The sequence below is a fragment of the Chaetodon auriga genome, chromosome 1, assembly GCF_051107435.1.
Source record: "Chaetodon auriga isolate fChaAug3 chromosome 1, fChaAug3.hap1, whole genome shotgun sequence".
In the NCBI taxonomy this organism is placed as follows: Eukaryota; Metazoa; Chordata; class Actinopteri; order Chaetodontiformes; family Chaetodontidae; genus Chaetodon; species Chaetodon auriga.
The window spans coordinates 22,289,082-22,317,061 of record NC_135074.1 but is presented as its reverse complement, the minus strand read 5'-3'; the positions used below and the strand labels follow the sequence as shown (position 1 = coordinate 22,317,061).

Sequence of the window (27,980 nt, the reverse complement as noted above, 5' to 3'; positions counted from 1 at the left end):
AGAGGTGAGGAGTGTCCTCTGATAAACTGGACGTCAATTAGCGCAGAACTTTCCCCGGTGAGCAGCGACGCACAGCAGGTGACTGAACAAGCTTCCTCTCATGTTTGTTGAGTTGAATTTATTTGAAAAGCTTGGTGGTGGCGGCTTCCGTGCTCCGTAATTAATTTAACAAAGTGTGGCCTCTTTTGCTCTTTCATTAGATTTGAGCCTTTTGCGTGTTCACAGGATTAAAGATGGAGTGGCGCCAGCAGACCAGTGTCAGCTGTGCAGACGCGTTCATCGAGGCTCAGCGCTGGATTGAGGTACACGCTCCACTTTCATTTCTTTCTTTATGGGCTGCGGAGAGGTTTTCCTGTGTGAGCCACTGTGCAGATTTGGGCAGTTTAATGGAACTGTTTTATATTAGTCAGTCCAGCCATGAAAGATCACAGGCCCATTGTTTGTACCATTAAGACTTTGACTCAGTAAAAACAGCTGATGCTCAGAACACTCATAAACCTAAAGTGAGGCACCTTTATAGGCTTATCTTTGAGTTCAAATGCAAAATGCACGTTGATAAGAAATCGGTGAGAGTTGGCCTCCAGACACAGGGAGCCCTATGTGGCTGTGCAGATAAAAATGATTTGCCTGCAGAGCGTCAGAGGGAAATGCACATGGAAGGAAGGAAGGCAGGCAGATAATTAGTTTAAAAGAAAAGACGCTGGAAAGATGCACCAGCATGCTTTACACTATCATGTTTGTTCCTCCTGTCCACTGAGATGTGATGCACTGGGTGTGGATGGCTTAGATGTGCTCACGTGGCTTGTTTTGATGAGTCAGTTTGAGCTCTTTGCACACACTGTGGTTAACGTGATAGGCACACGGTGTAGGCAGACCTTGCCATGCACAGGCTGAGGAGGATGTGGTTTTCTAGCATTGCATTTTTTTTCCTGTTATTGGCTGCTCCTGTCCAAACATTGTAGAAGTTGTAATCCTTGAATCATAACCATTAAAAGCAACTTGTAGACTGTGGGCACTGAGTGTTGACCAACTCGAAATGGGACCATTAATGTCAATTGTGTCTGAGTGGATCTTTATGAGAATTCTGTCCGGAGCTCTCCTGGCAGTGAGCCCATGCCAATTTTTCCCGTCTACTTTCCTGCACTGACGGATGAAAGGATGGATGAACAGCAAGGAGGTGTGTGTGGGTGTGGGTGTGTGTGTGTGTGTGTGTTAGACAGGGTGGAAGCAAGCCATGCTGCTTTTAAAGAAATAGTAAATGGTGTCAAAAACGCTTCCTTGTGCCAAACAACATTGGGAATGTGTTGGCACTAATGTCCAGTGTTACAGATAGCAGGATAATAAGCTTCCGTATATTCAAGTGTCCAGAAATCGTTGCTGTTTATTATTAGCAGCAGCAATTGCCCGTAAACGCTTGCTCGGTGCCTACTGTAGTAGAAGAAATAAGAATGGATTGGCCTTCTCTACGTTATGCAATCGGGCCATTTTTTTTTCTTTTTAGCTTTTTGTGAAAAAGGAGCAGCATAGTTTTAAAGCAAGTGTTCTGTTTTAGAACAAGTCCATCATCTCTTTAACAGGAGAAAGATAGCTCCTAAGTGTAGCACAGTTTTCCTTTTAATTGAGCTTGGAATGCACCTAGTGATTATTTCCATGATTGATTAAGGTGCCAGTTATGTTCTCAATTGGTTATGTTGCCCATAACGTATCACAAAAATCCAAAATATGCTATTTGTATATTGATTGGCCAAGGTGACATCCTTTTAAATGTCTTGTTTTATCAGACCAACAGTCCCAGAATTCAAAGATGTTCAGTTACCATCGTGTGTGATGCAGAAAAGCTTCATATCTTCACATCTGAGAAGCCGGAACCTGCAAATTTAAAAAATATGACTTGTTGGATTATCAACATATGCAGCTGCAGATTAGTGGGTTCGTCGACTAATCGTTGCAGTTTTAAATTTGATGTGATGCAGTTGGCTAGAGCTGGGTCACACAGACTCAGCACTGATGCCTATAGTTGAGATAATTGCCTTGTTTGACTTGTTTTGGATTTGAGAAACTTTCTTTGACAAATGAAGATCTCTAGAGGAACGTGCACGTCACACTTCTGAACATGAATCTGTGGTTTCATAGGGGCGGTTGCTTATTTGAGATGAAGAGTTAAAGTTTTGGTGCCGTAGAACAGACCGTATCTTGACCACGATTGTGCTACTCTGGCTCTGCTCGCTTGTCTGATTCCACTGAGATGCATCCTCTCCATGCTCTGTGCCCAGTTCTACCAAAAATGAATTGTGATCGTGGATTCCTGGGGGGACTAATTAGTGAGAAGAATAGCCTTTTGGGGCCCTCTGTTAGTTATGGAACCGAACCTTAATAGCCCTCATTTTTATGTCCTCATTACAAACCCCCCTCCCTGCTTTGTGCTTGTTTCTGTCGTGCAGAATCATTCAGGTTATGCTGTATTCTTCATCTGACTGAAAGATACTTTACATTTTTTTGGTGGAAATGCTTGCCCACGTACATTTTTATGACCCATTGTTTTACCCTGTAGATACTAGACGATTATTTGTATATGTTGTTTCGGCTAAATCTTAATAGCCCCCAGTGCACTTAATGTACTTCACTTTGTTTTACTGTTGAAAACAATGAAAAAGGGAAACGCTTGCAGTGTGGACTGAAGCATCGTTCTAATTAACTTCAACAGGGACCTTGTTTTCTTAATTTTTGCCATAGCCGCTGAACAGCTTTGTGTCTTTTACCGGGAGTGCATAATGGTCCAGCTCTTTTTTCAACTTTTGAACCAGACAGTTTTATTAAAATACTTTAATCAACCACACTGCAATTTACATGCTGTGTTGGTTTAAACCTGATTTTCATTGTTTTGTTTTCTACGGTTCAGTGACACTGGGAGATGCAGCACTTCGTTTGTTCTTAATTGCGAAGCTATTAGGGATACACTGGAGCCTGTATGACATATTTCAATACTAGTACTGGATTTTTGAGGCTGACAATATGAGTTTGAGAAACACATTTTAGATAATGTTCCCCTTTTTTTTTAAATTATATCTTCTATTATTATTAAACTTGTCAGCGCTCTCTGGTGGACAAAGTTTGAAATGCAGCATTGTTTATAAATTATTTGTCGTTTCTTGTTACTTATCGGCTGACATACACATACACCAATGCTAATATGCTAATAGATATTATTGAATAGTAAAAGCTAATACTGACCAGGCTCTAGAATAAAATGGCATTAATGTGAAATGTGTCTCTCAGTTGGCGGTATGCATTTACAGACCGGACCACTGGAATGCGTCATCACAGTACTCAAGCATCCTACTTGGAAACTGCAGCCCACACTAGTTAGAATAGCATGTATATGCACCAACACATAAATGCAAGTTTGAGGTAATGAACAGTCTGTAAATGTAGTTGTGGGCAGGTCCCGTTGCAGAGTATCAGTTTTCTGTGTGGGAAAGTGCTTTTAAGGTTCAACTGTTGAAGACTGTGTTGGACCTCCAGTGAGCATAAAGCAGCACTCTTGGAAAACTGGAAAACATAAATCTCCAAAACTTTGAACACACATATGCTAATGGTGGCAAATTCTAAACTTCTTTCTTCTCAGGAAGTGACTGGAAAATCGTTTGGTTGCGACGACTTCCGTGCTGCCTTAGAGAACGGAGTCCTGCTTTGCGAGTGAGTAATGATGCTCAAACTCGGGATATGTTGTGGGACTTTTATGAAGTCACGCTTTAATCTCAGACAATTAAATTCAAGCCTGGTTCCTGTGAAAAGCTGTGCTTAGAGTGTAGTCAGGCTAATTTGCAAGCTTAGCCTAGCAGCAGCCACCATCTTTAAATCACATTTAATACAGACTCATCTCATAAGGCTTGTTTTCTACACTGACTCTCTGTTCTGCAGCATTTTCTGTGGAGTATAAGCACACTCCAAGTAACCGCTGACTTTTATACCATCAGCTTATAGCTACAAAAGAACAATGAGACCAACAAATGAGAATGAGGGCAACAACTAGTAGCTTGGCCCAGAAGCCTAAAACCTCTTGTTTCTTTGTCTGAGATGCAGTCAAGCTGTTTTATAAGCAAGGGAACCTTTCGTTGCATTTCTCTCTTTTAATATAGTTTCTTTCAAAGTCAGGATTATTGATGTACAGCAGAGTATTAATGGAGCTGTGCGGCATAAAGATGGAAATAAGAAAGCTGATGATTTTTATGTTTTCACTTGTAGCTTGATCAACCAGTTGAAACCTGGAATCATTAAGAGAGTAAACAGGCTCTCAACTCCCATCGCTGGCCTGGTGAGTGTTTTACAGCTGTGTGTGTGTGTGTGTGTGTGTGTGTGTGTGTGTGTGTGTGTGTGTGTGTACACGCATCACATAGCTGTGTGGTGCAGGCAGTGTTTTCTTTACTCTTGTGTCGATCAATGCTGAAGTGTTCTGTAAATATTTGAGTCGTGTAGACAATTGTTCTGTCGTTGGCTGATGTAAATAAAGCCTGTAAAATCTGTGTTTATTGGGTATATGAAAGTACAGAAGAAAGCACCTGCTAGCCAGGAAGTTAGACACATTGTGTGGTTTCCTGTTAAAGACACAGAGAGGCTGTGTTGCCACAGCTTGAATAATCTTGAAACTGCACTTGTGTGTGACAACCTAACTGCTGAATGTATAACTTGAAATTTCTTTTTTTTTTCCATCGGGCATAGATGCAAATGCAAATGCAGATTTTTATTTTGGCTTCAGGCTGTGTTTCAATGGCTTCACACAAGTGTAATTGCCAAAACTGCCCAAAGCAAGGGCAGGGAAAGAGCAATTGCAGTCTCCCATCAGGGGCTTATAAATAGAACCCAACGGTGGATGCTGGAGTGATGGTGGTGATGGTGGGGTCTGAGATGCAGATGCAGCGGAGAATCAGCACACAGCCTAGAGGACCATACCGGTGGTTCTGCATGTTTTAACCTCTTACCCACAAATCAAATATGCTTAAGATTACTGCTGAGGTTTTCCAAAGCATAACAGAGGTGCCTGTATTGATTTTCAACTCCTCAAGCTGTTCGAGTGAAATAAATAAGTTGTTTGTAGAACTTTGAACCCCTTAATTTGACAGGGATAATTAATCGTAGCAAACATTTAGCTTCCTTTCATTTTTGGTAAATACGTCATGTTTGCATTGTAATTTGAGACGTTATGTGCAATAAAATTACATATCAGGATAAAAGATATTACTCATTGTGAATATTGTTATTTTAAAACTGAAAACAGTGCATGCATGTCTGTGTATTCAGACTCACATCCTGCAGTTTGTCTGTTTGCCAGTAGAGAATGCCAAAGCGTTATCTGACTAACCCTCCCCGTCTAAGTGACAGAGCCGACATTTCAAAAAAGACAAAGTACAGCTACGTCAAATGATCCTGTCATCATCTTTAAGCATTGATTTTTTTTGACTGCTGCTGCCTAGCTAGCCGCTAGCATAGCCAGAAAGTTGACCCAATCATCATCATCATCATCATCAACCTCAACCTCCTCTGATTCTGTACCAGATTTCTTCATGCTCTTATTTTTCAAACGGTCTCGTTCAGCTGTCTCTGCTACTTGAATCTCCAGGATAATGTGAGTGTGTTCCTGAAAGCCTGTGGGAAACTGGGACTGAATGTGTCACAGCTGTTTCATCCAGGAGACCTGCAGGACCTGTCCACTCGTGCAACACTCAGGTACAGTAGTGTCCTTAAGGAGCAGTGTCATGTCACGTTAAGTCTGTGTTCAACTGTCCAGAAGCTGCAGGTGCTCGCGGCTCCTAAAGAGGAGCCCACCTTTTCGATTCGAAGCTCAGCTCACAAACAAATACACTGAAGTATCCGTTCATAGTGTCTGAGATATGGTTTTATGTCCCCACACTGGAAGCAGCCATGGCCTGGACGTTATGTTCTCAGGTTGTCCGTCTGTCCCCTCCTTGTGAACACAAAGTCTCTGGAACACCATGAAAGAAAATCTTCAAATTTGGCACAAACGTCCACTCAGACTCAAATATGAGCTCATTAGATTTTGACTAATCACATGTTTTTGGCCATAACGGAAGAATTCATTCCACTTGTGGCAAAATCTCATACAAATGTCTCATAGGATAAAATGATAGTGATGGCATTTTGCATGATTGTTGTTGCGCCATGTAATGAAGCTCTCTATCTGTCCTCTGCGCTCCTACAAAATCGTCTGTAAGTGAAGATAGCATGACGACAGCAATCATAAATACCAGTGTAGTGATGGCTTCCATTTCACCCATAAATAGACTCGTACCTTTTATAAATTTCCTTCCTTTATCTGGTTTGTATTGACTGCTGAGGACATTTTACACCAAGGCATTTAACTGCCGTACCTGTGATGAAAAAGGTTTATAGCTGGAGTCTCACAGCTGCTTTGCATTAATAAAGGTATGAGCTTTGCCTGACAAGCCGCTGCTTTATACGAGCTGATGGCCTGTTCTCTATGAATTCTGATAAGTAGCTGATTAGTAGAACGTTGCAAATGAAATGTCTCTGTAGGGTTTTTTTTTTTTTTGTCCTAACAGCTCTCTATCTTGTTTACAGTACAAGTCATTGCATTTTTTAGTGATGTATGTGCTGTCCTACCATAAAAAGCAGCATCAGGAGCTTCTCTCTTTATTTCTGTCTTTTATCTTAGACGAGATGAGAGCAACAGAAGACTCAAGAATGTAAGTTTGACCTTTCTCCTGTATCATTTATCCCTGATTCCCTCTCTTCTCTCCCTCCATTTTAAAAAGGGAACTCTGTCCTGCCCCACTTATCCTACTAAAATGCCTCCTGACAGTTCCACTGAACTTCTCTACACGGGTGATTGTCAGTAGTCACCATCCCATTTATCAGCCCAGTTACCAGTAACAGCAGCACACAGGTTCCAGCTCCTGATACTGATGCCAACATCCAATCAAGACTCAGAGTTATAATGGTCAAGGGGGTTGTTTTTGCTAATTGAGTTTGGGTCTCATCCCAATAATCTGGCATGGAACCTGAGGTAGTCTGTGCCAAAATGTAGTCTTAAAGGTTTTATCACTAAGCCTCAAACTGTACCTGTAAACTCGTCTCTTCCTACTGTGATAAGTGAACTCTGTGAGTACTGTATGTGCACACGCTTGTGTGCACTGCTGGTATTTTACATGTTTCAAAGCTCATGAGTTTGTTTGGTTATCTGGGGAGCCTCATTTGAATTACACAATAGCTGACAACTTGGGCTCAGTAATGAGGCTGTTTGTCAGAGCACTCTTTCTTTGAAACAGGTCTTGCATTTTTCTCTGAATTAACCAATTAGGGTCAATTTACCTCCATTGAAATCCACAGTTTTCATGCTGGTCTCCAGCTAGATATACAAATATCTCACTGTTTTTACATGCAGCAGTGATGTAATGTGGAATAATGTTTATGTACTGTTGCACCCTGAACAAAACAGGAACACATTCACATTAAATGAGAATTACTTTATTTGGAGGGACGTTTTAGAAGCTTGATTAGCTTCACTTTAGCAGTTAATGAATTTTTCCTCGTTTTGCAGTTAGCTTCAATGTAAGTGATGTTCTATAAACGTGTCTGCTAATGCCAGAAATTACACTAAATCAGCATCTGATTTTATTTATAGGACAAAGGTGAAATTGACTGATGGTGTTTTCAGCCAAGACCATCAAGTTTAGTCTCATGTAAACTTTTTAAGTCTTTGTTCTTAATTGTGAAGATCCAGTTCATAAAAAAACCATCGAGATCAGACAAAAGACGTATAGACTCATACAAAGTAAGCATTACAAGTATGTCTGTAAATGTCTTTTCAATAGTGTACATGTATCACCTTAATCTCATAAAAACTACAAATCTGCATAGTTGGTAAATACTGTGAGGAATAGTTTTTGGTCTCAATGTCTGATTTTGTGTGATTCAACAGTTCAGTAGGAGAGAGTGGAGTGTCTTCAACCATGTAAAAATGTGCCATTTTTATTGTTTTATCACAGTCTGCTATAAATATAAATACAGTGATTACTTAAAACTTTATCGATTTCATCTGGGGTGAATGAGGAAAATAATAAGGTAATTATGTAGGTCAAACTTAAATCTTATTTCCTTTTTGATGCCTGTTTTAGTGCATGTGCATCCATCGGTATCACTAAGGCAAATGGGGTGTAGAGGCGAAGTGCAGTATTTATATCATTTTCACCACAACAAACAGCCTAATTGCTAATATTGCTGTTGCTGCAGCAAAATATTATGTGATATTGATCAGTGTTCATTGTAGAGGAGTCTTATAGTTATTCTTTAAAGTCCAACCTCTATTTATTCCATTTTGCACAACACTGATATGAATTAGATCCATTGTTCAGCAAAACCATACGTGGCAAATAAATACCATTAAATAGGATTAACCTATGGTGCCCTTGTTGCATGTAGTGTAATGATTTCCATGGCGTGTGGTAGTTGACAAGCTATTAGTGAATAATGAACACATCCTGTCCCTGTGCTTACGACGGACAATAAGACCTTACCGCTGGTTTACTCTCAGGTTGTATAAATGAGGGAAAACTATAACCAATTTTGGCTTCAACAACTCAATCAGGCTGCATATTACAGCAGGTCTCTGTACATCATTTGTAAGAAAAGATCAAAAAGTATGTTCGATTTCTTCTCTACAATGACGCTGACGGCTAGAACTCACTCAATGAACTCATTTCTGTATTCAGTGAATGCTTTCTATTGACCGCCAAGGTACCCGCTACAGACACTGAAGGAGCATAATGGGGAATCCATACAGGTTCATCTATTACCACTCAAAATTCTCATCTTTTCATCTTACTAGCATTGTGCTGTGAAATATTTAGCCAATTCAATCTTCAATCTTTCTTTAAGCCTTACGTGGACTTTTTCAATCTGCTGACCGCTCTGTGATGACTTTGTTCGGTTACAGATGGAGAAGGTCTGACATGCACTGTTGTGGATCTCCCTTCGCAGCACAGTCTGCTGCTCTGCCAGGGAGAAAGCAGTCTGTCAAAATAATATCCCTCGCCTCAAGGCAAATGAGAAATAAATCGCGTCCAATACGCTTTGCTTGCTGAAATAATAAAAAACTAAACAGAGAGGAGATGCTTATTTCACAGACCTTTAGTCACTGCCTTTGCTAATGGCTGTCAGGTGTGTGTCTGACTGACTGTCAGCAGTATTCAGTACCAGTGGTTTAAGCTGTCTTATGAAGGCCATGTGCCTCGCCTCAGCGGTACCTCTTGTGGTTGATGCTGTGGGGAAAGTCTAGCATATGCGGCCGTATGGAAGGGAAAACAGAAATTCCCTAGTTGTGTTTATTGGCAGACTCATTTTCTAACATATTTTTGAGCCATGCTAGCATGCTGAAGCATTCACCATTGACATGACAATGTCAGTCCACCACTTTGGTCCAAGCTGGAATATCCTAAAAACTATAGGATGGATAGTTTTAACTTGCTCCTCCTCAGCCACCCCAATAAATGGTGTATACCAAGTGAGGAAAAAGAGGCAGGCTGCTAACATTCATTCAGTTTATAGGAGAAGAGTACCCTGTAATTGTCTCTCTCTTTCTCAGGTTCTGATCACAATCTACTGGTTGGGTCGCAAGGCTCATCTAGACGCCTTCTACAGTGGTCCTCAGCTTAACTTCAAGGCCTTTGAAGGGCTGTTAGGATTGGCCTTGTCTAAGGTAAGTTGCTCTTCTAGGCTTTTAACACAATTATAGTCCTTTTATTTTTTTTAATCCCCATTAACCCTGCCTTCTAAATCCAGACTCTAGATGAGGGCAATAATGTGATTTTGAAAGACAGTGGGTACAGAGAGTGCTGGTACCCAGAGAGGGAGGAAAGTCTGCACGTGAGATCGAGCTATAAGACGGGGAACTCCGTGGACACCACTGACTCTCTGGACCCCCAAGCTCTGCACCCAAACAATGAAGGTACGTTATTTGTGTAACTTCTGTAAACGTCTGTCATCCAGAGTGGAAGACATCACTTCCTGTCCACAGATAGATTAGACAGAAGATGTACGTGCTGTCAGTCAACAACAGAACATGCCAACACAACCGTGTTTATCAAAAACTTATGAAGTGACCATTCCATCTGCAACCACGTTATTATGCTTCACCAGCCTTAATTTTATTAGTTCAGCGTACAGGAAGCTGCTGATCCTCAGTGTGACATTCGTCTGCAATCTGCTGTGCTCGGTCTGAGTGTACGTCAGGGATAGATTGTGGCAAGTTCCACACTGTGGTGATAAAAGTGTGTGTGTGTGTGTGTGTGTGTGTGTGTGTGTGTGTGTGTGATGGGAGAGGGTAAAATACTTGGCAGAATGCTCTCTCGAGGCTTGGCTGTGTGAAGACTCAGTCATCCACTCAAGGTTCTTCTGTTATGCTCTGATATTGAAACTCTTTTTCATTTGAAGTATTACATATTCTTGCCTGTTTTCTTTTTTTGAATTTGTCTTATGTTTGTCCTCCTTGTTTTCTGTTTCAAGGTTGTGGAAGTGACGCAGAAGCTGAGCAGGTGTTCAGGATGGAGACCGCACAGACCCCAGCCCAACAAAACAAAGGTTATGTCCCACCGCCTCTCCTGCGGAGGAAACAAGGACTGGAGGAGAATGGAAGGGGCTCCACGAGTCCACTTGCCAGGTACAACAAACATGTCCCGCTGTACAGAGAGTTCACTCGCTGCTGCTACTAACTCACTCATCCATAGCTGGTAAATGACTCCGTCAATGGAACATTTGCCTTTCTGTTTTATTTGTATTTGCACAGAAATGCAAGTGAACAACTTGAACATACCTTTGAAAAGATCTTTTTTTTTCCTGAGTGCAGTTGTTTGAATAACAACAGTAACATACAGTGCTGGGGAAACATCTTTCCTCTTGATTTGCTGTGGTGAGATAACTGGGATCAGTAATATCTGTCATTAGTATGTCATGGATTGTTCTTGGTTGAATCTCATTTTGAAGCAAATTTCATCGTCTTCAAATTGGTTGAGGACTAACCTGTTTTCAGAAACTTTGGCGTCTCTTTTATGAAATTGCTTTACTTTCTCACTTCACTGGAAGTGCAAATCAATGAACTTCGTGTAGAAATGCCTGTGTTTGTGAATACAGTTGTCACAAGTAGACAAAGTCACTTTGACATTAAACACACAAAATGGAACTTATTTTCAGATTTCTATGGTATTTAAGCCTCGTGTTATTTCTTTCCCGCTAGTCTAGATTGACAACGTACTTTGAATGTAATTCTGAGTTGCTGAGTGATGTCTGAAAAGTGCTCATTCTTGTTGTCAAGTTCCTTTTTAAAGTGCCTTTTTGTTGTGATTTGGCCCAGGAAGTCATTATGAGATCTGAATCAAACTAGAAATACTAGTAAATTTCATCATGCCATTGACTTTATCCAGTCAGCTGCTCAGCTGAGCACTAGTCTCAGTTGCAAATCACCTGGAGGGTCAGTTTGGCTCGACAATAGATGACAATATAGGTTTTGGCAGGGGTGTGTGTGTGTGTGTGTGTGTGTCAGTGCTCTGCTTGCCTCTGTTATTACTCCACCACACTACCTACTACTCTACTGCTTGGAAATGGAAAAGCACTGTGTAACCCTTATCCTCTAAAAACAGTGAATTTGCCTCCATGCATTAATCATCAGTCTGCCTTTTAACATTTTGGAGCAGCTTTGTGCCATTAGGTCATTTCTGAGATACTTGGTGTAACTATTAACTCGACCAAAGTGATGTCTCTGTGATCATCACCATCAGCTGAGAATAATCTCAGACGTGAGTGTACCACTCTTTGCTGCAGCATTGAAGATGCCCCTTTCTCTCCTCAACCCCACCTCACTGTGTCTCCTCCTGAGTGTGCCTTTGATGAAGAGCTTTTCCTGCGAGCGCTGTGCGAGGAAGACTCCGAAGATGATGACGCTGAGGTGGACCCTGTCCTTGATGACTTATATTTCCGGCGAGTGCAGCAGACCCTTCATCAGACATCTGCCAACCCCGACTATGACCGCTTCTTACCGCGATATTGGACACCTGAAGAGGAGATCCGCGTGCGCACGATCCACCTCGGCTCGCAGAGAAGACCCTGGTATCATAAAATGCAAGTCTTAAGGTCTGTTGTTACTACTCTGTGATGTGAGGCTGTGCTGATAGTGCAAGTGTCAAGAAGCTTTTAAGATTCACTCAAAACGAATACAAGGCAAAGCTGACGGTGCGGTTTTGCTGTGTGATTAATGTGCAGAGCTGTTGATGCATTGCTTGAACAGAAAATAATCTTGGTAGCTTTAAAGAAACAAAAAATGTTGCATGGCTGTCAGGCTGGACTCTGACTTACTCTACCTCCTTTGGTGAAATCTAACCTGAGACTTTGTGTGTGACGCTAAAATAACCTGCAGTGTGACATGATGGCATGCATATCATCTGTTGATTATTGTTTTTGGCTAAAGCGCTAGATATTAGTTTATAAATTAAGCTTAACTACAGCAGCAAACTAAATCCCAGTTTGCTAGGCACAGGGAAATAGCTGGCACTAGTTTGCAAGGAAGATCACATAACTGCTGAACTTCTCCTCCTTTCTCTGTGATATTTATTTTAAAACTTACTGTAAATCGTGCTCATTTCATGCATCTTCTGTTCCTTTTCTTCCACTGTAGCCACAAAGCTTTGGGTGCTTCTGAGGAAGAGCTTGACTTTGACATCATTTCCTGGCTCCTGACATCTGCCACTGTACAAAACCTCTCTGCCGCACCTGGAGAGCGCCAAAAGCATCTCTAAGAGAACTCTCTTCAAGCCTCCGCTCTGGTCCTGAAGAGCCACACCTGAGGCACACACAAACTCTCAGACACGCAAACGACTGAGACTGTTGACACAAGCTCTAACACACTATCCTGTTTGTTATCTCGTCATGTACGAAGTGCACCTTTTGCATTTGCAAATCTCTAATCCACCAGGAAGCTGCATAATTTGGTAAAGATATGCAAATCTTGCTCAGTTTTTCAAATGGATGTTTTATGAAGTTGACAGGAAAATTAAAAGTGCTTTGAGTCTGTACTGTTGGTCCTTGTTGAATTATCTGGCATTTACTCTGGCACATCTTTTATAGTGCTGATGATGATGTGAGGACCTTTTAACAGCATCATGCTGAGTGACTCATTAGTTCATAATGGTAAAACAGATGACTCAGGCCTTGTGTCATACTTTGATAGCCATGACAGAATCATGCTACTTTTAACACCTTTTGTTCCAGTGCAAATGGTTTCCACACTTCTTTCTGTGTGAATATGGCTTTGGTGTGTAAAAATAAAGTGTGTCATAGCTGGTCAATAAACTGCCTAAAATATTTTGCAGCATGTGCATTTGTGCATTAAACACACCCATTAAATACACCCATCTAGGTCTTCTGTATGTATGTATGTATGTATGTATGTATGTATGTATGTATGTATGTATGTATGTATGTATGTATGTATGTGTATGTGTGTGGTAGGTTTGTACTGCAGCTGTGGTACTGAAGTATCTGTCAAATAATATATTTTTTTTCTCAGTCATATATGCAGTGCCTCAACATAGCTGCTACTGTTAAACAAGGTGCCTTTTTATATTTAGATGCATATGGCGTTCATCAGTCCTCCTGTCTGTCTCCTTGGTTCTGTAGAGCATTTCAAATCCAGGTCAGACCTGAGAGACCAGTTCAGGTCAATCCTGGCTGGATTTGGTAAGTCCTGAAGTTTTGGGCTGTGTGGAGCAAAGGTGTCCGAGGCTGCTCTCGCCATCACTGCTTTTTTGCTGCTTCGTGTTGGTGTGCTTTTGTCTGTATTCAGCCTACCTACAGAGGAGATTAAGCTGTGAATGTCATTTGCCTTTCCATAAAGATGGAGCACTTGGTGTACCGCCCATTATTAATTTTCCAGGCGGAGGCTTGACAGTAGAATTTATGACAAACTACAGGATTGTTTGTAATCACAGTCTTGGTTCCTCCCATCAAATTATGTCACAGTTTTGATATACCACCTGCTAAATGCTGCTGTAAGTTATTTGAATGTCACATCTGACATCCTCTGTTGCCCACAGCAGTACTATTACTTGTTACAAGTCATGGCTGTTGTGTTTCTCAGACAGCAGCATCTGTTGCCATTTGTTCTGCCGCGTTACTTGACATGCATGCTACTCTCCTGCTCGCACTTCGCTAAGGATTCTGTTGTTTGGATGCAGAATGTGCCGTGTTGCAACTGCTAATAATGTGGCAGTGTTATGTACTGTTTGTGTGTTTGAGAGAGAGAGCTGGCATCAAGCGTACATACAGAAAGTTGTCAGTGTAAGTTGGCATACTATTCATCATGCTTGCTCGGCTGCATGGGGCTCTTAAGTGACACTTTCAAGCAACTACAGTGTTTTAAAGGCCATCTTTGTTTGCTCTGTGTTTCAATTATTTATTTCCGCATCTTGTCTCTTTGTCTGTCTGAACCAGGAGCAAATCACTGAGTGACATCCCGATGGTATACCCTGTGCGGAAAGTTCCTGATGCACACGTCATTTATGATGTGGACCAGGACACTGGCATGACAGGAGAGTGGAATCAAGAAAACAAACGCAAGTGTAGTGTTGCTGCCAAGGACAGTGAGGTTCAGTGGCAGGAGGTGAGTCTAGAAAAGTGTGTTTGTTGAATGGACTCTGTATCTGAATTTGGTCACAGCAAGAAATCTTTCTGATTTTGTCAGTTGCCAAAGAGATACCTTTCAGTCTCAACAAAAAGATGGTTTTCTAGAGTGAAATTAGTCAAAGTGTTTTAGCCTTAAAATATCGGTAATGATATTACATTGTTGCGTCTGTGCATTTAACTACAGTGTTATTGGGTTATCTGTTGTGTCAGGATTTGACCAAGTGGAAAAACCGTCGAAGGAGCACAAAGTCTGACGTCCGCAGGAAGTCACAAGACCGAGAGCATGTCATTAAACAGATGATCAATGGGGCTGTTGAAAGGAAAGAAGGCGGCGGACTGCTAAAGAGGTACACTCCTACTACAAATGTAATGGAACATCTTAAACTTCCCAATCCTGTTGCTTCCAAAAGTTTAAAGCTTGTATGAAAAGCTGCTGGCCTAGCTTCATAACTGTTCAGTATGCCACAGTGAACTCATGTAACATGACACAACGTCCCACCCCCCTTCTTTTCTGCTGCCTTTATTACATCGGCTCCTCTTCCCTTACATGCCCATTCCCCAGAGACCAGCAGTCACCACGCAGGCACAACCCTGCCCCCCGTCCTTACTCCACCTCTCCACCATCAAAATCATCCAGCTCTGATCTGCGGCCACATACTCGAGCACTGCTGGCCCGTAGCTACGCCACTGAGGCACCTTTCAGCCCCACGGCTCCACTTAGCCCCCATATCTCAGCACACACTCAGGTAAGATGTGTTCTCCTTTACCTGAATGGACGTCCCTGTCTGTTTACTCGAGTATACTTGTGCTGGAACTGCCTACATGATAGGAAACAGAAAAGTTTCCTCAGATACAGGTGCAGTTGTGCAAAGCAAGGTGTATATAGAAAATAATAGTTCTATTTTCCACTTGGGTTAGTGTTGACTTGTGTTTTCTCAGGGGTCCACAGTTGGAACCATGCCTGCCTCTGACAGGAACATCTTGGGAGGAGAGACCCACTTTGCCTCCTTGGCTTCAGATGGAGCAGGAGTTACCACACCTTCTCTGGACTGCCCCTTCAGCTCCCAGACCCAAGTCAAAGCCCAGGGCACATCTGAACTGGCCCAGGAAGAAAATGTTTTTACAAACCAAATCTCCACTCTGATCACAACTATACAGCCAAACAAGACCACAAAGTCTACCAGCATCCGGGATCCTAGTGCAACTACGTGGACTCACAAGGAGCTTCCATTCTGCGCTGATCCAAAAGTTTCAGCTTTTTGCCCTGATGTGGTTAATCAGGCAGGAGTTGAAACCCCGCAGGACCACCAGAACCACAAGTCCAGGGAAGAGAACCAGAAGACATCTTGGGAACCAGCTGTGGAGCAAGGCAGAGGTCAGCAGGCTGCAGGAGTCTACAAGTACTTGTCCAGAACCGGGTCGTGGTCCGGCTCAGCCAGCCTTCCTCGTGGTTACCGGAGGTCCGAGGGTTCATCACGTCTCTCCTCTGCAATCACAGCCAGACCCTTTGGGACCAAGCAGTCCAGGGTGTCTTCACTGCCGAGATTGTTTAACGTGAGTTCATTAGTTATCACAGCTGGCGCTGTTGCTCTAAATGGCTTCTGCATTAAGTGGAAGAAATTAGCTCTTTACCTTGTTTCCTGTCATGGTATTAACTTAGAAAATAAGTCGGGCGTTATTCTACCTTTTTTGTTAATGTTGTTAATTCAGCCGTGGATTAATACACACTTGGAATGCTAACAAGTATTTACATCAGCAGGACATAAGCGTGATCAACTCAAATAGACGACAGTGTCCAAGGTCATCATGACAAAGAAGACCCCCACTGATGTGGCTTTTTGGGGTGTTTTTAGTGGTTTTTGGGCAACAGTGTCTTGATTCGTTGACAGTCATCAAGAAAAAATTTGAAATTCATTTTAAAAATACAAAACACGTTTCTGGTGATTTTTCTTGAAAAAACATTTGTGGTAACTTCTTGGCACACCAGTAGGCATACATAAAACATTTAACCAGTACTATCAACCATTTTTGTGAACTACTATCCCTCTCTCAAACCCTCATTTAAAACGAGACCACTCTGTCTAATGGATTTTATATTAACAACGTCTCTTTTCAACAGCGCGTTCTCATAATTCATTCAGGTTTTACATCCTGTTTCATCTCCAAATGTGTTCCAATTTTGGAATCAAGGCGCTCAAAATGCTGCTGAATCACGGTGATGGATATGGTGGCAGGACAGAGACAAGCAGTAGATAAATCTGTGTCTCTACAGTGAAAACTGAAAATATTCCCTGGTGTTTCGAAAGCGCAGGATTTGCCACCTGCTGATTTTATTTTACGCAGCGTGGACAGTTATAATTCAGGCTTAATGGGAGTTTAGTGCTCAGGAGGGTGCATATGGGCTTGTTCAGTCAGCCAAATATGCTCCAAGTAGTTAATGTAATGAGAGCATTTCCTGTGGGTGGGTAGGTGGGTGGGTGGGTGTGGGGGTGGGTCGGCATGTATATGTGTATACTATATGTGAGTGAGCTTGTGTTACCTTTGTTTTCTTGGAACATCCTCCTCATTAATTATAGAATTGCTGCTGCACCGCAGACGACGTTTATGTGCACAAAATATTCAGATTTTTGCCCTTATTTCGAAAAAGTCAATATTCCTATGAAGCTGTTTATGTGGCTCATGAAGATGAATATTCCAAATTTTTCATGTCTAAAAGTAGGTCTGTTTCTTTGTCCACCGCTAACTGCTGTAAAAACCCCAGTTGACACATACTGAATGTGTTGTATACATGACCAAAGAATACTCCTAAAACCTGAATAATATCCCACAAGTCTGAACTGGAAAATACTCAGGCCTGATTCAAATCTAACTGGAATACGCTGTTTACATGACCCGAATCAAATTCAGATTATTTTCATATTCTGAATGACAATGATTTTATTCTCTGTTCTGTTACATTCTGTACAGTCAGTCACATTTCAGCGCTGCAGAATAAATGATGCCATCAAATGTGCCCGGGAGGACAGTGCAGATACATCTTGTCTTTGTCCATCTCCAGGTAGACAACAACCAGGGTCTGCTGTTGAAAAATGAGAGAGAGGAACCTCCTTCTCCACCCACCGAATCTTCGCTCAAACGACAGACTGCGACTGGCTATCTGAAGGGTCAGTACCAGGCTTCAGTGAGACAGAAGAAGAAAGCTCAGCAGGCAAAGCTGAATGGCACAGAACAGACAGAGGAGGTGGTGAAAGGCACCACCCTTTCCAGCCAGACCTCCCATCAGACCAATGGCTATCACCATCAGCCCTCCACCCACACCCAGTTGCTCCCACAACCCTATTCAAACCCACAGGCTCACTACAACAAAGGCTCGACTCTCCCATCTAATGCCAGCACTGACCACCCAAAGGTATGTCCTATTATCTTTCAGCACACAGCATTTGTACAATGTGAATACAAAGATGTACTTGTAAAACTTCCATCTTTGAAACTTGGAATGTTTGAATCTAGTATTTAATGACTAATCAGGGATTTTCAAATCAGTTTCGTGCTGGTCAGCGACAGCGCCGGTTGATCAATAGAAAATCTAAATGAGCGATGAGATTAGAGGAGCATGGGCAAAGTGATGGAAAAATCATCACTTTTAAGTGTAGTTATAAGATGTTTTACTTTGAAAAGTAATCAGACACTAATCAATATCTGCTAGATTTTTATAACAAATGGTAATTAATGATTGCTCTTGTTAAAATAGCTTACTCTTTATGTGTAGACCAAAACATTGATAGCAAGTCAAGCTTGGAACATAGACTGGTTAACAGACATAAAGCAATGTTTCTGTTCTTACAGGGTCTTCCTTCACCCACACAGGTGTTTTCACTTGTCTGGACTAATCAGACCTCTCAGGACTGTTTGATTGACCTTTTTTACTGCAGATGTTTTGCCTTGTCACAGCAGGAAAAACACAGGTGTAACTGATACCTGAACGATTATATTTGATGTAGGTGAGCCAGTTTCCAGGGTGCTGGTGTTGCGCGAGCTGGCTGGCTGTCATGTTTCACCTGCACTTTTCCTGCCATGGCATGTCCAAATGTCTGCCGCGAAAAAGGTTTATTGACATTTCCCTCACTGTCCTGTTCGTTTTCTGACACCTGCTCGGCTGAGACAACTCATGTAACGTTGCTCTTGCCGCATGACCCCGTTTAACTCGCAGCATAGCTCTGCCCAACGTCAACTGAAGCCCAAAGTAGTTAATTTAATCAGCAGAGTAAGTGTGTGTGTGTGTGTCCTAATATGTCCATATACGCTTAGTTACCAGCTTATTGAAGCTGATAATGTCAAGTTTTTGATGCTGTGTATTAGGTGTTTTCAATATTCTACCATCCTCATTTTGGTAAATGTAATGCTGAATCACCAAAGCCACCAACATGAACACGGCATTGAATCAGCATTTCTGACAGCAAAACAAAGCCTGCTCATTCTAAACTTCACAAAGATGGCATTTGTTGCAGGCCTGCTGTGATGATTGCACCCCATTGCACATAATAAACTGATCCGGGTCAGTGTATCCCTTACTATGTCTGTGTAAGAGGCCACGGACGTGTCTAGTTTCCACCAGGAAGCGCGGGACATTGGATCACAGGGTGTCACCTTTGTGTGTGTGTTTCAGGGGTCTCACAGTGACATGAGAGTGAGCCTTACTCTTAAACCCAACAGTAGACCAGACTTTGGTTTCCAGACTCACTGGGACTCCACCGGGGCGAGAGTCAAATTCATCGAACCTGGTAAGACTTTCACTACTTTTAACTCTTGATTGCTGAAATTTTGGCACACTGACATCACATTTACTGTTAGACTGACAAAGCATTGAGAATAAAGCTTCTGCTGTGAACCTCCGTATTGTGAAACAAGGACATTTTAGTGACAGTGATGGCGATGCTACATTGTGCTCTTACTGTTTTTTTTCTTTCTTCTCCAAGAGGAAATTTGTTTCAACATCCCACTCATAGAAACAGAGCAGTAATTCAAGACACTGACAGGTCTCAGCGCAGACAGAGCATTGACAAATTGTCACTGCTGAAACACACACACACACACACACACACACACACACACACACACAAAAATGATGTTACTGAGGCAATTTGTTGAGGGTTGAGACAAAGCAGCTTCTTATGCAGCTGCGAATGAGCAAAAAAATGACTTTTTTTATGCTAAAAAGGGTCCCTTTCCCTCAAAGAAATTTCTAATAATGGCATGTATGAACAGTGAAATGGTCACAGGGATGTTAAGTTTCACTGTTTCTTCTGTCTGTCTTTACTGTACATGCATTAAACTCCAAAATGTAACCAGTGATTTAAAACTCAACCATGAATATTTGATGAGATGTGAGAGGAGGTGTCACTTACTCGCTGCTATGTAGTTTTGGCTTACTGGCCTACTTTTCAACTCTGAACAGCAACGTCGCCGTCCACACGCTGCAGCTCGCTTCTTCGTTTTGTGCTAAACAAATCACATGTAATGCTTTATGCTTTGCTGTCCTCGTTCTCATCTCGCTTCACTTTCCCGACGCCTGTCCCTCCCTCCTCAGGCAGTCCAGCGGAGCTTTGCCAGCTGTGTGTGGACGATGAGATTGTAGCTGTTAATGGAGTTGCAGTGGCACACATGAACTACACCCAGTGGAAGGATAAAATGACATCTTCCCTGCAAGCCGGCAGTCTGACCATGGACATTCGGCGCTATGGCAACAAGGGTGAGATAATGAGCCAAAAAAAAGGCCGTTAACGCCTTTTACCACCTCCTGAAATGATTTGTGATAATTTAACCTCTAACTTCTAACCAGTGGGTCACAAATGTTACTGTGTGGCCATCGTTTTGATGGCTGGTTGTTTTCATTAGATTGGAGCACCAGTGAGGGGAGTCATCACAACAAGCCAGGCCAGAGCAGGGTGACCCTCAATCTGACTGCTGCAGCACCTGTTCTGATAGGTTGCCCCGATCACCATGCCAACAGTGGTGCCTCTTCAGAAACCGCAGTCAGGAAAGTGTCCAAATTCAATGGGCAGATGGACGATGTGAGCAATGTTTTACAACCCAGATTCCAAAAAAAAAAAATAAATAAACACTGGGACGCTGTGTGAAGCATTAAACAGAACGGGCAAACTAACTCATCGATTTTGTTGTGTAGACATTTAATGTTTTAACTCATCAGCCTCATTGATTTTTACCTTCGCAACATGTTTCAAACAAGTTGGGACAGGAGCAACAAAAGACTATTGCTAACAGGTGATAGTATCATGACTGGGTATGATCACCCTCGTTTGTTTGCAAATGGTTGCATTCTGATTTTATTTACGTTTTCCACAGCGTTCCAACTTTTTTTTGGAATCGGGGCTGTAGACGGTTATCACCTAATTTCAAAAATGGATGCACAAGGCTGTTCTGATAGTGCAGCTTAATTAGTGGTGCTCATCAGGTGAATCTTGGTGTCCTCTCACCTGCCCAGGTTATGCAAGGTAAAGTCATGCATGGAGAGCTTGCTGACAACCACAGGACAGCCAGAAGTAAAGGTAATAACAGGCGTAAAAGTCTGTATTGGCAGTAACATTACGTAACAAGCTCCTCAGATACTGTCGCCTATGTACTCATGTCATTTCTCATCTTATCCATCCTTCCTCCTCATGTAGATTATGGTAATCTTACTAGGAATAATCAGAAAAGGAGGACAGAATTTTTCAGACAGAAAGGTAAAATTCCAGTGTGAACTTAGGCATCTTGTGTAGCAGCTTCGGTGGCTGGTGCTTGGCTTGGCTTGGTTAATTGTTAAAATTGTGCATTATCTGTGGGATTTTTTTTTTTTTTTTTTTTTTTTTTTGAAGAATTTAAGAAGGGGCTGCTACAGTAATTAAAAGCAACCATATGATGCTGATTAGATGAGAACTTTTACTTTAGTACCACCATAACAACATTAATCTATTTAACTGTTTTAATTAAAGCAGCTTAGCTAGCTAAAATTCATCAGTCAGAAAGCCATTCGTGTATTTTACAGACTGGGGTGCAAACGGTGCTTACAGTGACCCCAGAGCTGACAGCAGCGATCGTATCTGTAATAGACCGCCTGGTGTGCAGCCCATGCTTCTTTTGCTGACATACAGTATTCAGTGTTCTCTCTGTCAACTGAATGTCATTTCTACCTGGTAACTTTCTCACTCTTTCGCACACTGACTGATTTGAAACGCTGTCCGTTTCGGTTGTTAATGACTCTGATGTGTGTCCCCCTGCCATGGCTGCCCTCTTCAGGCTCTGCAGGATTCAGCTCATGGGTTTACTTGTGTGGTAAATGTTTGCACTGTGTGAGGTGTTTTTTTTTTTTTTTTTTTTTAACTGTACCCTGATCCTACATGCTAGCAGTCTAAAATCAGTTGTTGTGGAGCATCATCAACACATGAACTAAGCAGATTTGTGTTGTCATGCAGCGTGTGATTCGCCCTTTTTTTTTTTTTAAATTTAATGTGGCACGCTTCAACTCTTTACTCTATTGTCTCTCTGAGTATTGCCTTGCAGTATATTTAGGCTGGGGATACATTAGCAGATCAGATCAGTGTGCTGATTTACATACATGCTGCTGGCTGGCAAAGAGGTCTGCAGATTTAATCTTATCTACTCTCATCTTCACAGACAATTTAGCCACCTGATGTTTTATAGTTCATGGTGGCTTACAAGCCTCCAGCTCAGGCTGCATGGGATTTGTCAGGGGTCAGAAGGATAAACAAAGTAAAATGTGTGGTGTTTTTGTCTGTTATCTACTGTGAAACCAGGCAGAGACCCACAAGAAGGCAAAATACAGGTTTCATGAAAAGACCATGAATTGTGGGATCCAGAGCATTTTTGCTTTAGATTCGCAGTCTTCTAATGTCTCCCCAGCCTTTGTGTGGTGTATGTGTGGCCTGGATGATATTACACACAACCTGAGCATCTTAAGCTACAGTGTGGGCTTCTCTTTGCTGACCTGTTCTTTTCTCACACAGGAGGTTCAGAATCTGCAATATCTGATGTAAGTTACCGCCTGTTCAACAAGGTTGCACGTTCAAACATCAATTTCTGCGTCTGCTTGTGTGCTGCACTGTGACCATGTTTGTGCATCACCAGCTCCAGGTGCCATCCCTCAGCCCCTCCTCATCCAGCTGGTTGTGGGACCACGAGGAGGATCGAAGGCGTCAGGAGAAGTGGCAGGAAGAACAGGAGCGCCTCCTACAGGTGAAGACTCGTTCCTCCAGCACAGAACTACGCAGCACCAAAGAGGCTCTTGGCTGCTTGTTCATCTTCATAAAGTTTAAAGAGTGTGTGTGTGTGTGTGTGTGTGTGTGTGTGTGTGTGTGTGTGTGTGTGTGTTTTTCAGGAGCAGTACCAGCGCGATCAGGAGAGGCTGCAGGCGGAGTGGCAGAGGGCACAACAAGATGCAACAGGGGAGTTCAGGAAGTCAGGGGTAATGTTGTGTGGTCCCTGGAGGCTTTTCCAAGCATTTTCACTTAAAACTGACTGATCTTAAAATGATAATTGTATCAGATTTTCCTCTATAAAGTCACCATAGAAGAAGAGCTCTCCAAAGTGTACCTCATGTATGTGCATTAATGCAGCGGCCCCTGATGACAGTACTTGTTCCATCGTCCACAGAACGTAACTAATCACGATCCTTAGATTTCATGTTTTCCTCTACAGTGAAATGATATTAGGCCGGTTAAAGTAAGAGTTCATGTTTTTAATCAGCTGCTCGGACACATCTGTGATTACTGCTGACAGGAAATTTCACTGCTTACAATTTCTTTTCATCTGTTTGAAGCAGAACACCTATGAGACGGCCAATGGAGGCGAGAGCGTGGCCAGCGCCCAGCTCCATGTGACTGGAATGAAAACCAGAGAAGAAGATCAGAGGCCTGACAGAGATGAGCAGAAAGAAGCAGGGTCAAAACCTCCAAGTAATGCCCAGGGAGTGCAGAACGACAAGCGTGTCGAGCCAGCCTGGTAAGTAAAGTCTTTGTCACTAACACTGTCATTTTTCCGTCCTTGCTGAGTGTGACAGTTATGCCTGTGCAATCATTGTGCTTATTGTTAAAAGCCTGGTTCGTTTTTATAAACATTCTTTTGCCTGACACGATCTTTTCTTACACTGCTGCTGTGCTTCCTGCTTGTGCTTTGCCTGCATGGCCTTCATGCTGCACCTCAGGCCTGAGGACTCCAGTGGCTTTGCTCAGCTGTCTCCTGCACACAGGTCAGAACAAGACCAGCTCAGTTTCCCCTTATTTTCAAACACTCGGCATGACTTGGGCCTAGTCCTGTAAAGTAGTTGTTAATATTTAGCTTTGGGCAGAAAGACCCCAGTGTTGGATGCTTGTCTGCAAACATTGCCTAGTATGAAGCAAGATGATTGGCTGTTTTTGTTAGGTGGGTACTCTCATTAAAGAGTATTTTTTTAGAATAATGGCTGTTTTTCCTCCCATAGGGCAAAGTCCTTGTCTACCCCAGCATTAGGAGGCCCCCATAAACAGATGAGAGGTTAGTCTACCCCTCTGTCTCGTAATAGTCCCCTCTGTTCTGGTGATGTACTGAGCTCCAACTTTGATTTGTCCAGGTGATGAGAGGAAAAGAAAAGGACAGTCTGTGTCTAAGGTTGAGCAAGATAGACAGCAGATTTTGGAGGAGATGAAGAAAAGGACTCAGCTCCTGACCGACAACAGCTGGATCCGTCAGCGCAGCAGCAGCTTTTACAAGGAACCCATCTATGTTGGGGCTCCCTTGAAGAGGTGGGTGTACAGAATTCGTACCAACTGGGATCCAGTGCTCCCAGACAGCTGTTTTGTTATCACATTACCTCCCCCTCTTTTACCTTCTTACCACTGTTTCCTCAAATACAGGTTTGAGTCTCTGGACAATCTGGATACTTTGCGTCAGTCCCCACTTTCTTCATTCAGTTACCCTCGCCCACACTCAGCTGCTGCAGGTTACTATGTTCCGAGCAGGAACTCCTCCTCCCGCTACAGCACTGGAGCGATGTTATCCCAGAGAAATGCATCCATGGACCCCTCTCTTCACGCCAGGTATGTAATTCACGCCGCTGCATAGCGCGTTTCTCTTGTGCATGTGTGTCATTTTCTTATCATACGTTTTGGCTTCACACTGTTAACATGTGCTGCCCCAGGATGGTCAGTGGCAGGAGGACTTGCTGTGTGTGTGAGCGTGCCCTGGGTAGTGGGGCAGCCATGGTCATAGAGGCCCTTAGTCTCTGCTTCCACCTCGCCTGTTTCCAGGTGAGAGACCGTGTTAAGGTGCGGTCACAGTAGCTCCAATCCCTGTGAATAATTACTCGTCTCTCATTCACGTCTATGGAAAGTGTTTATGTTCAAAGAAAAACATGCAGCTTCTCCCTCAAAGCGTTTTTCCTTCCACGTGTTTTTATGCACATTTCCATTTTGTGCTTAAAAAAAGTGGAAATGGCAGAAATTTCAAAATAAAAGTCCAAAATACAAGATTTTTACGCTTGGCTAAGGTGGAAAAGTTTGCGTATCGATATACACAAAGCAAGTGTCTCATCACTCAAGCTTCTGCTCCAGTGAAGAGATGAAGAATGGCAGCAGACGAAAACCTTGTGTGTGTGTGTGTGTGTGTGTGTGTGTGTGTGTGTGTGTGTGTGTGGACCAAAAACAAATGGTCACATCAGTGTGAAGTTATTTATAGAGCACATTTTAAAATGACAGGGGTCCACCAAAGTGCTTTACAGAGACATGTAAAATACAATTATTAGAACTACAATAAAAAAAAAAAATCTCATGGTTCAATGGCCACCCAGCGGGAGAATTAGTGCCAGCAGCTGTTTATCTCAGTGAACGGACCCCCAATATTCCCACAGCAGCAGTGGACGGAGCATGCGGTACTTTGCGTTTCTTTTGCCGATTTCTTGAGATGCGTTTAAGATTTGTGCTACATTTGGACGGAAACATGACTGCGCACACCCACGATCGTTCTGCCCAGTGTGCATCACCTGCATCACACCAGTGGCAATGAGAGCCCTTTTTGTGGCTTATTCTGGGAGCATTTCATCAGATTGAAGACTAATGTGACCGTACCTTTAGTGAGGTCAGCGGGAGTCTCACATCTGTATATTACAATCATATCAGCTTTACAGGCACCTGCCAGCAGCAGCATTCTGCCACCTTTCTATGCTTCTGTCCTTCCTAACCAGTCTGTGTGAGGCATCTGGCCTGGTGCTCGTGTCTAGTGTGGTAGTCCCGTGTGCTATTTCTCCCCCGGTCTCTATTTTTCTGCATATGATGGGTTGACTGGAAGAATCCAGCACACTGTCCTGCTTCGCTTTTAGATGCTTATTGTGAAAAGCTCACTGGCAGAAGACCCCCAGATTTAATTGACCTAGGTTATTTAACATGTAGATGCAAAAGTTGATTGACTTCTGCAACTCTCCACTCCATATGAGCGACAGACGCACATAGCACTGAGTGTATATATATTGTTTTTATGCAAAGACAGAGCTTAGTTGTTCTGTGCTTGGGTGGCGGACAATCTGGTGAAGTAATTTAGACAAAAAAAAGGCCCACATTACAGGTCGGGCGTATTTCTTAGTCCTTTCTCACGTCCTTCTCCTCCTCTCAGTGTGTGGGCTGCTACCGACATCTCGGAGGAACTGAGCTCGGAGTCCAGGTTCAAATCCGAAATGGGAAGCCATACTGTGAGCCCTGCTATTTCCAACTCAAGTGTGAGTATTGGCCTTTGTGAGACGATGACCTCGACTGATTCTCTCAGAAACATATCACACCTCAGCTTCTGCACCTCTTGCCACCAGCCTTCCCAGATTGCTGTTTTGGAGTCTTTCTGAATCAATACAACTGCTCTTTTATGGCCTGCTTGCTTGCTGTGAAAAGCACTTAAACCAAATGTGCTTTGTTGTCAAGTAAAAATCTGAATCTGTTGTTAATAACGTTTATGAACTTTTCAGCCACTGGTGCCCCCTCCATGTGACCAGCATGCCGTACTCCAGATTATGGAGTAAGCAGTTGAACCACTGTTGGATAAATCTGAAAGAACACAGTGGAAACATTGTCCATGCAGCCAAGCTGTGACTTCTGAGAGAAACATTAATTGCTGGTAAAACTGTAAACTCTATGATGCGATGTAATATCAGAGTACACTCTTGTGGCTTTTTTTTTTAATCAAATATGGTTAATATGGTACTTTGTCTGTCCTTTTTCCTGCTAATTTGTTTCCAAGATTTAATACGTGAAATAAAGAAATGATGTGAATAATTAGTGTTGAATTTAATGCTTTTGTCTTAATATTAGTGTTGCTTGTGTTATATTTGATATTTGCCCTGTAGTGCTTTAACAGTATCAGATATTTCTTGTTCATGTAGCACATTTTAACTTGTAATGAAGCACTTTTCTGTTCTATTGTAATCTCACCAGGTGCACTTTGGGGTAAATCAGTGGTGTGTATATACAACGCAGCTGAAAATGGGTATCAAAACTGAAATGTCTTTGGAATAAATTGCACTAAATATTATCTGTAAGGGTTTTTATTTGTTATTCATTTATGTACCACATGGTGGCATCCTTGGTCTCGTGAGTAAAACAAATGTCAGTGTCATACAGCAAGTAGAAATATCATTATTTGAATATGCCCCTCTTATTTGAGATCACACTATTTGAGCAGTGACATGTTTAGTTTTTGATGTGTAATGATTAATATTTTACAGTTTATGACACTGAAACTAAGGTTCAGATACTTGCCAGTATGTATTAATGACTTTAGCTGACTACAATGGCATCTAGTAATAGTAATCAGGATCTATTACCTAAAGGAGAATTAACAGCAGCTACAAAGATGCAGCACATTTTACATGAGATGTGTTATGCTGTCAAGCGATACCGGACAGAAAGAATAAACAGCTATCTAAATGTCACCAAATCTTCTGCCTGCCCTGATTCATGAAAGTGTGCAACCTTTTGTTAATCTTCCAATCTGCTGCAACAGCATTTCATCTGTGTAATGCATCAACATTGCAAGACTCACTGCTTGTTGTGTGGAAAGCTATATGGGCAAGTTCAGCTGTAAGTTAATCAGTACAATGCAATATATTTTCTTGTGTTTATCTGGTAAGTTTCCGACTTCTTTAGATCTAATTCCTTGTTATAATTCCTCACTTGGGCCACCAATAAACTTGTTTGTTTAAAAAATTGAGCGCTTTTATTTATTTAAGAGGATTCCTCCGT

At 42.3% G+C, this 27,980-nt stretch overlaps 1 protein-coding gene across 1 annotated transcript; it reads left to right on the top strand.

The window, feature by feature from the left end:
- Nucleotides 1–61: 61 nt before the first annotated feature.
- On the top strand, nucleotides 62–27,911 carry LOC143320492 (LIM domain only protein 7-like). The gene is made up of 31 exons (XM_076730191.1): nucleotides 62–78; nucleotides 226–302; nucleotides 3,626–3,696; nucleotides 4,246–4,315; nucleotides 5,618–5,724; nucleotides 6,692–6,722; nucleotides 9,620–9,733; nucleotides 9,817–9,982; nucleotides 10,540–10,693; nucleotides 13,702–13,761; nucleotides 14,515–14,683; nucleotides 14,917–15,053; nucleotides 15,269–15,452; nucleotides 15,646–16,260; nucleotides 17,765–18,115; nucleotides 19,373–19,487; nucleotides 20,294–20,455; nucleotides 20,602–20,777; nucleotides 21,209–21,272; nucleotides 21,390–21,449; nucleotides 22,731–22,756; nucleotides 22,852–22,959; nucleotides 23,102–23,188; nucleotides 23,546–23,724; nucleotides 23,927–23,971; nucleotides 24,203–24,255; nucleotides 24,332–24,503; nucleotides 24,615–24,797; nucleotides 24,899–25,007; nucleotides 26,365–26,467; nucleotides 26,708–27,911. The coding sequence occupies exons 2-31, from the start codon at nucleotides 234–236 to the stop codon at nucleotides 26,728–26,730; spliced, it is 3,963 nt and encodes a 1,320-aa protein (XP_076586306.1). The 5' UTR covers nucleotides 62–78; nucleotides 226–233; the 3' UTR covers nucleotides 26,731–27,911.
- The last annotated feature ends 69 nt before the right edge of the window (nucleotides 27,912–27,980 follow it).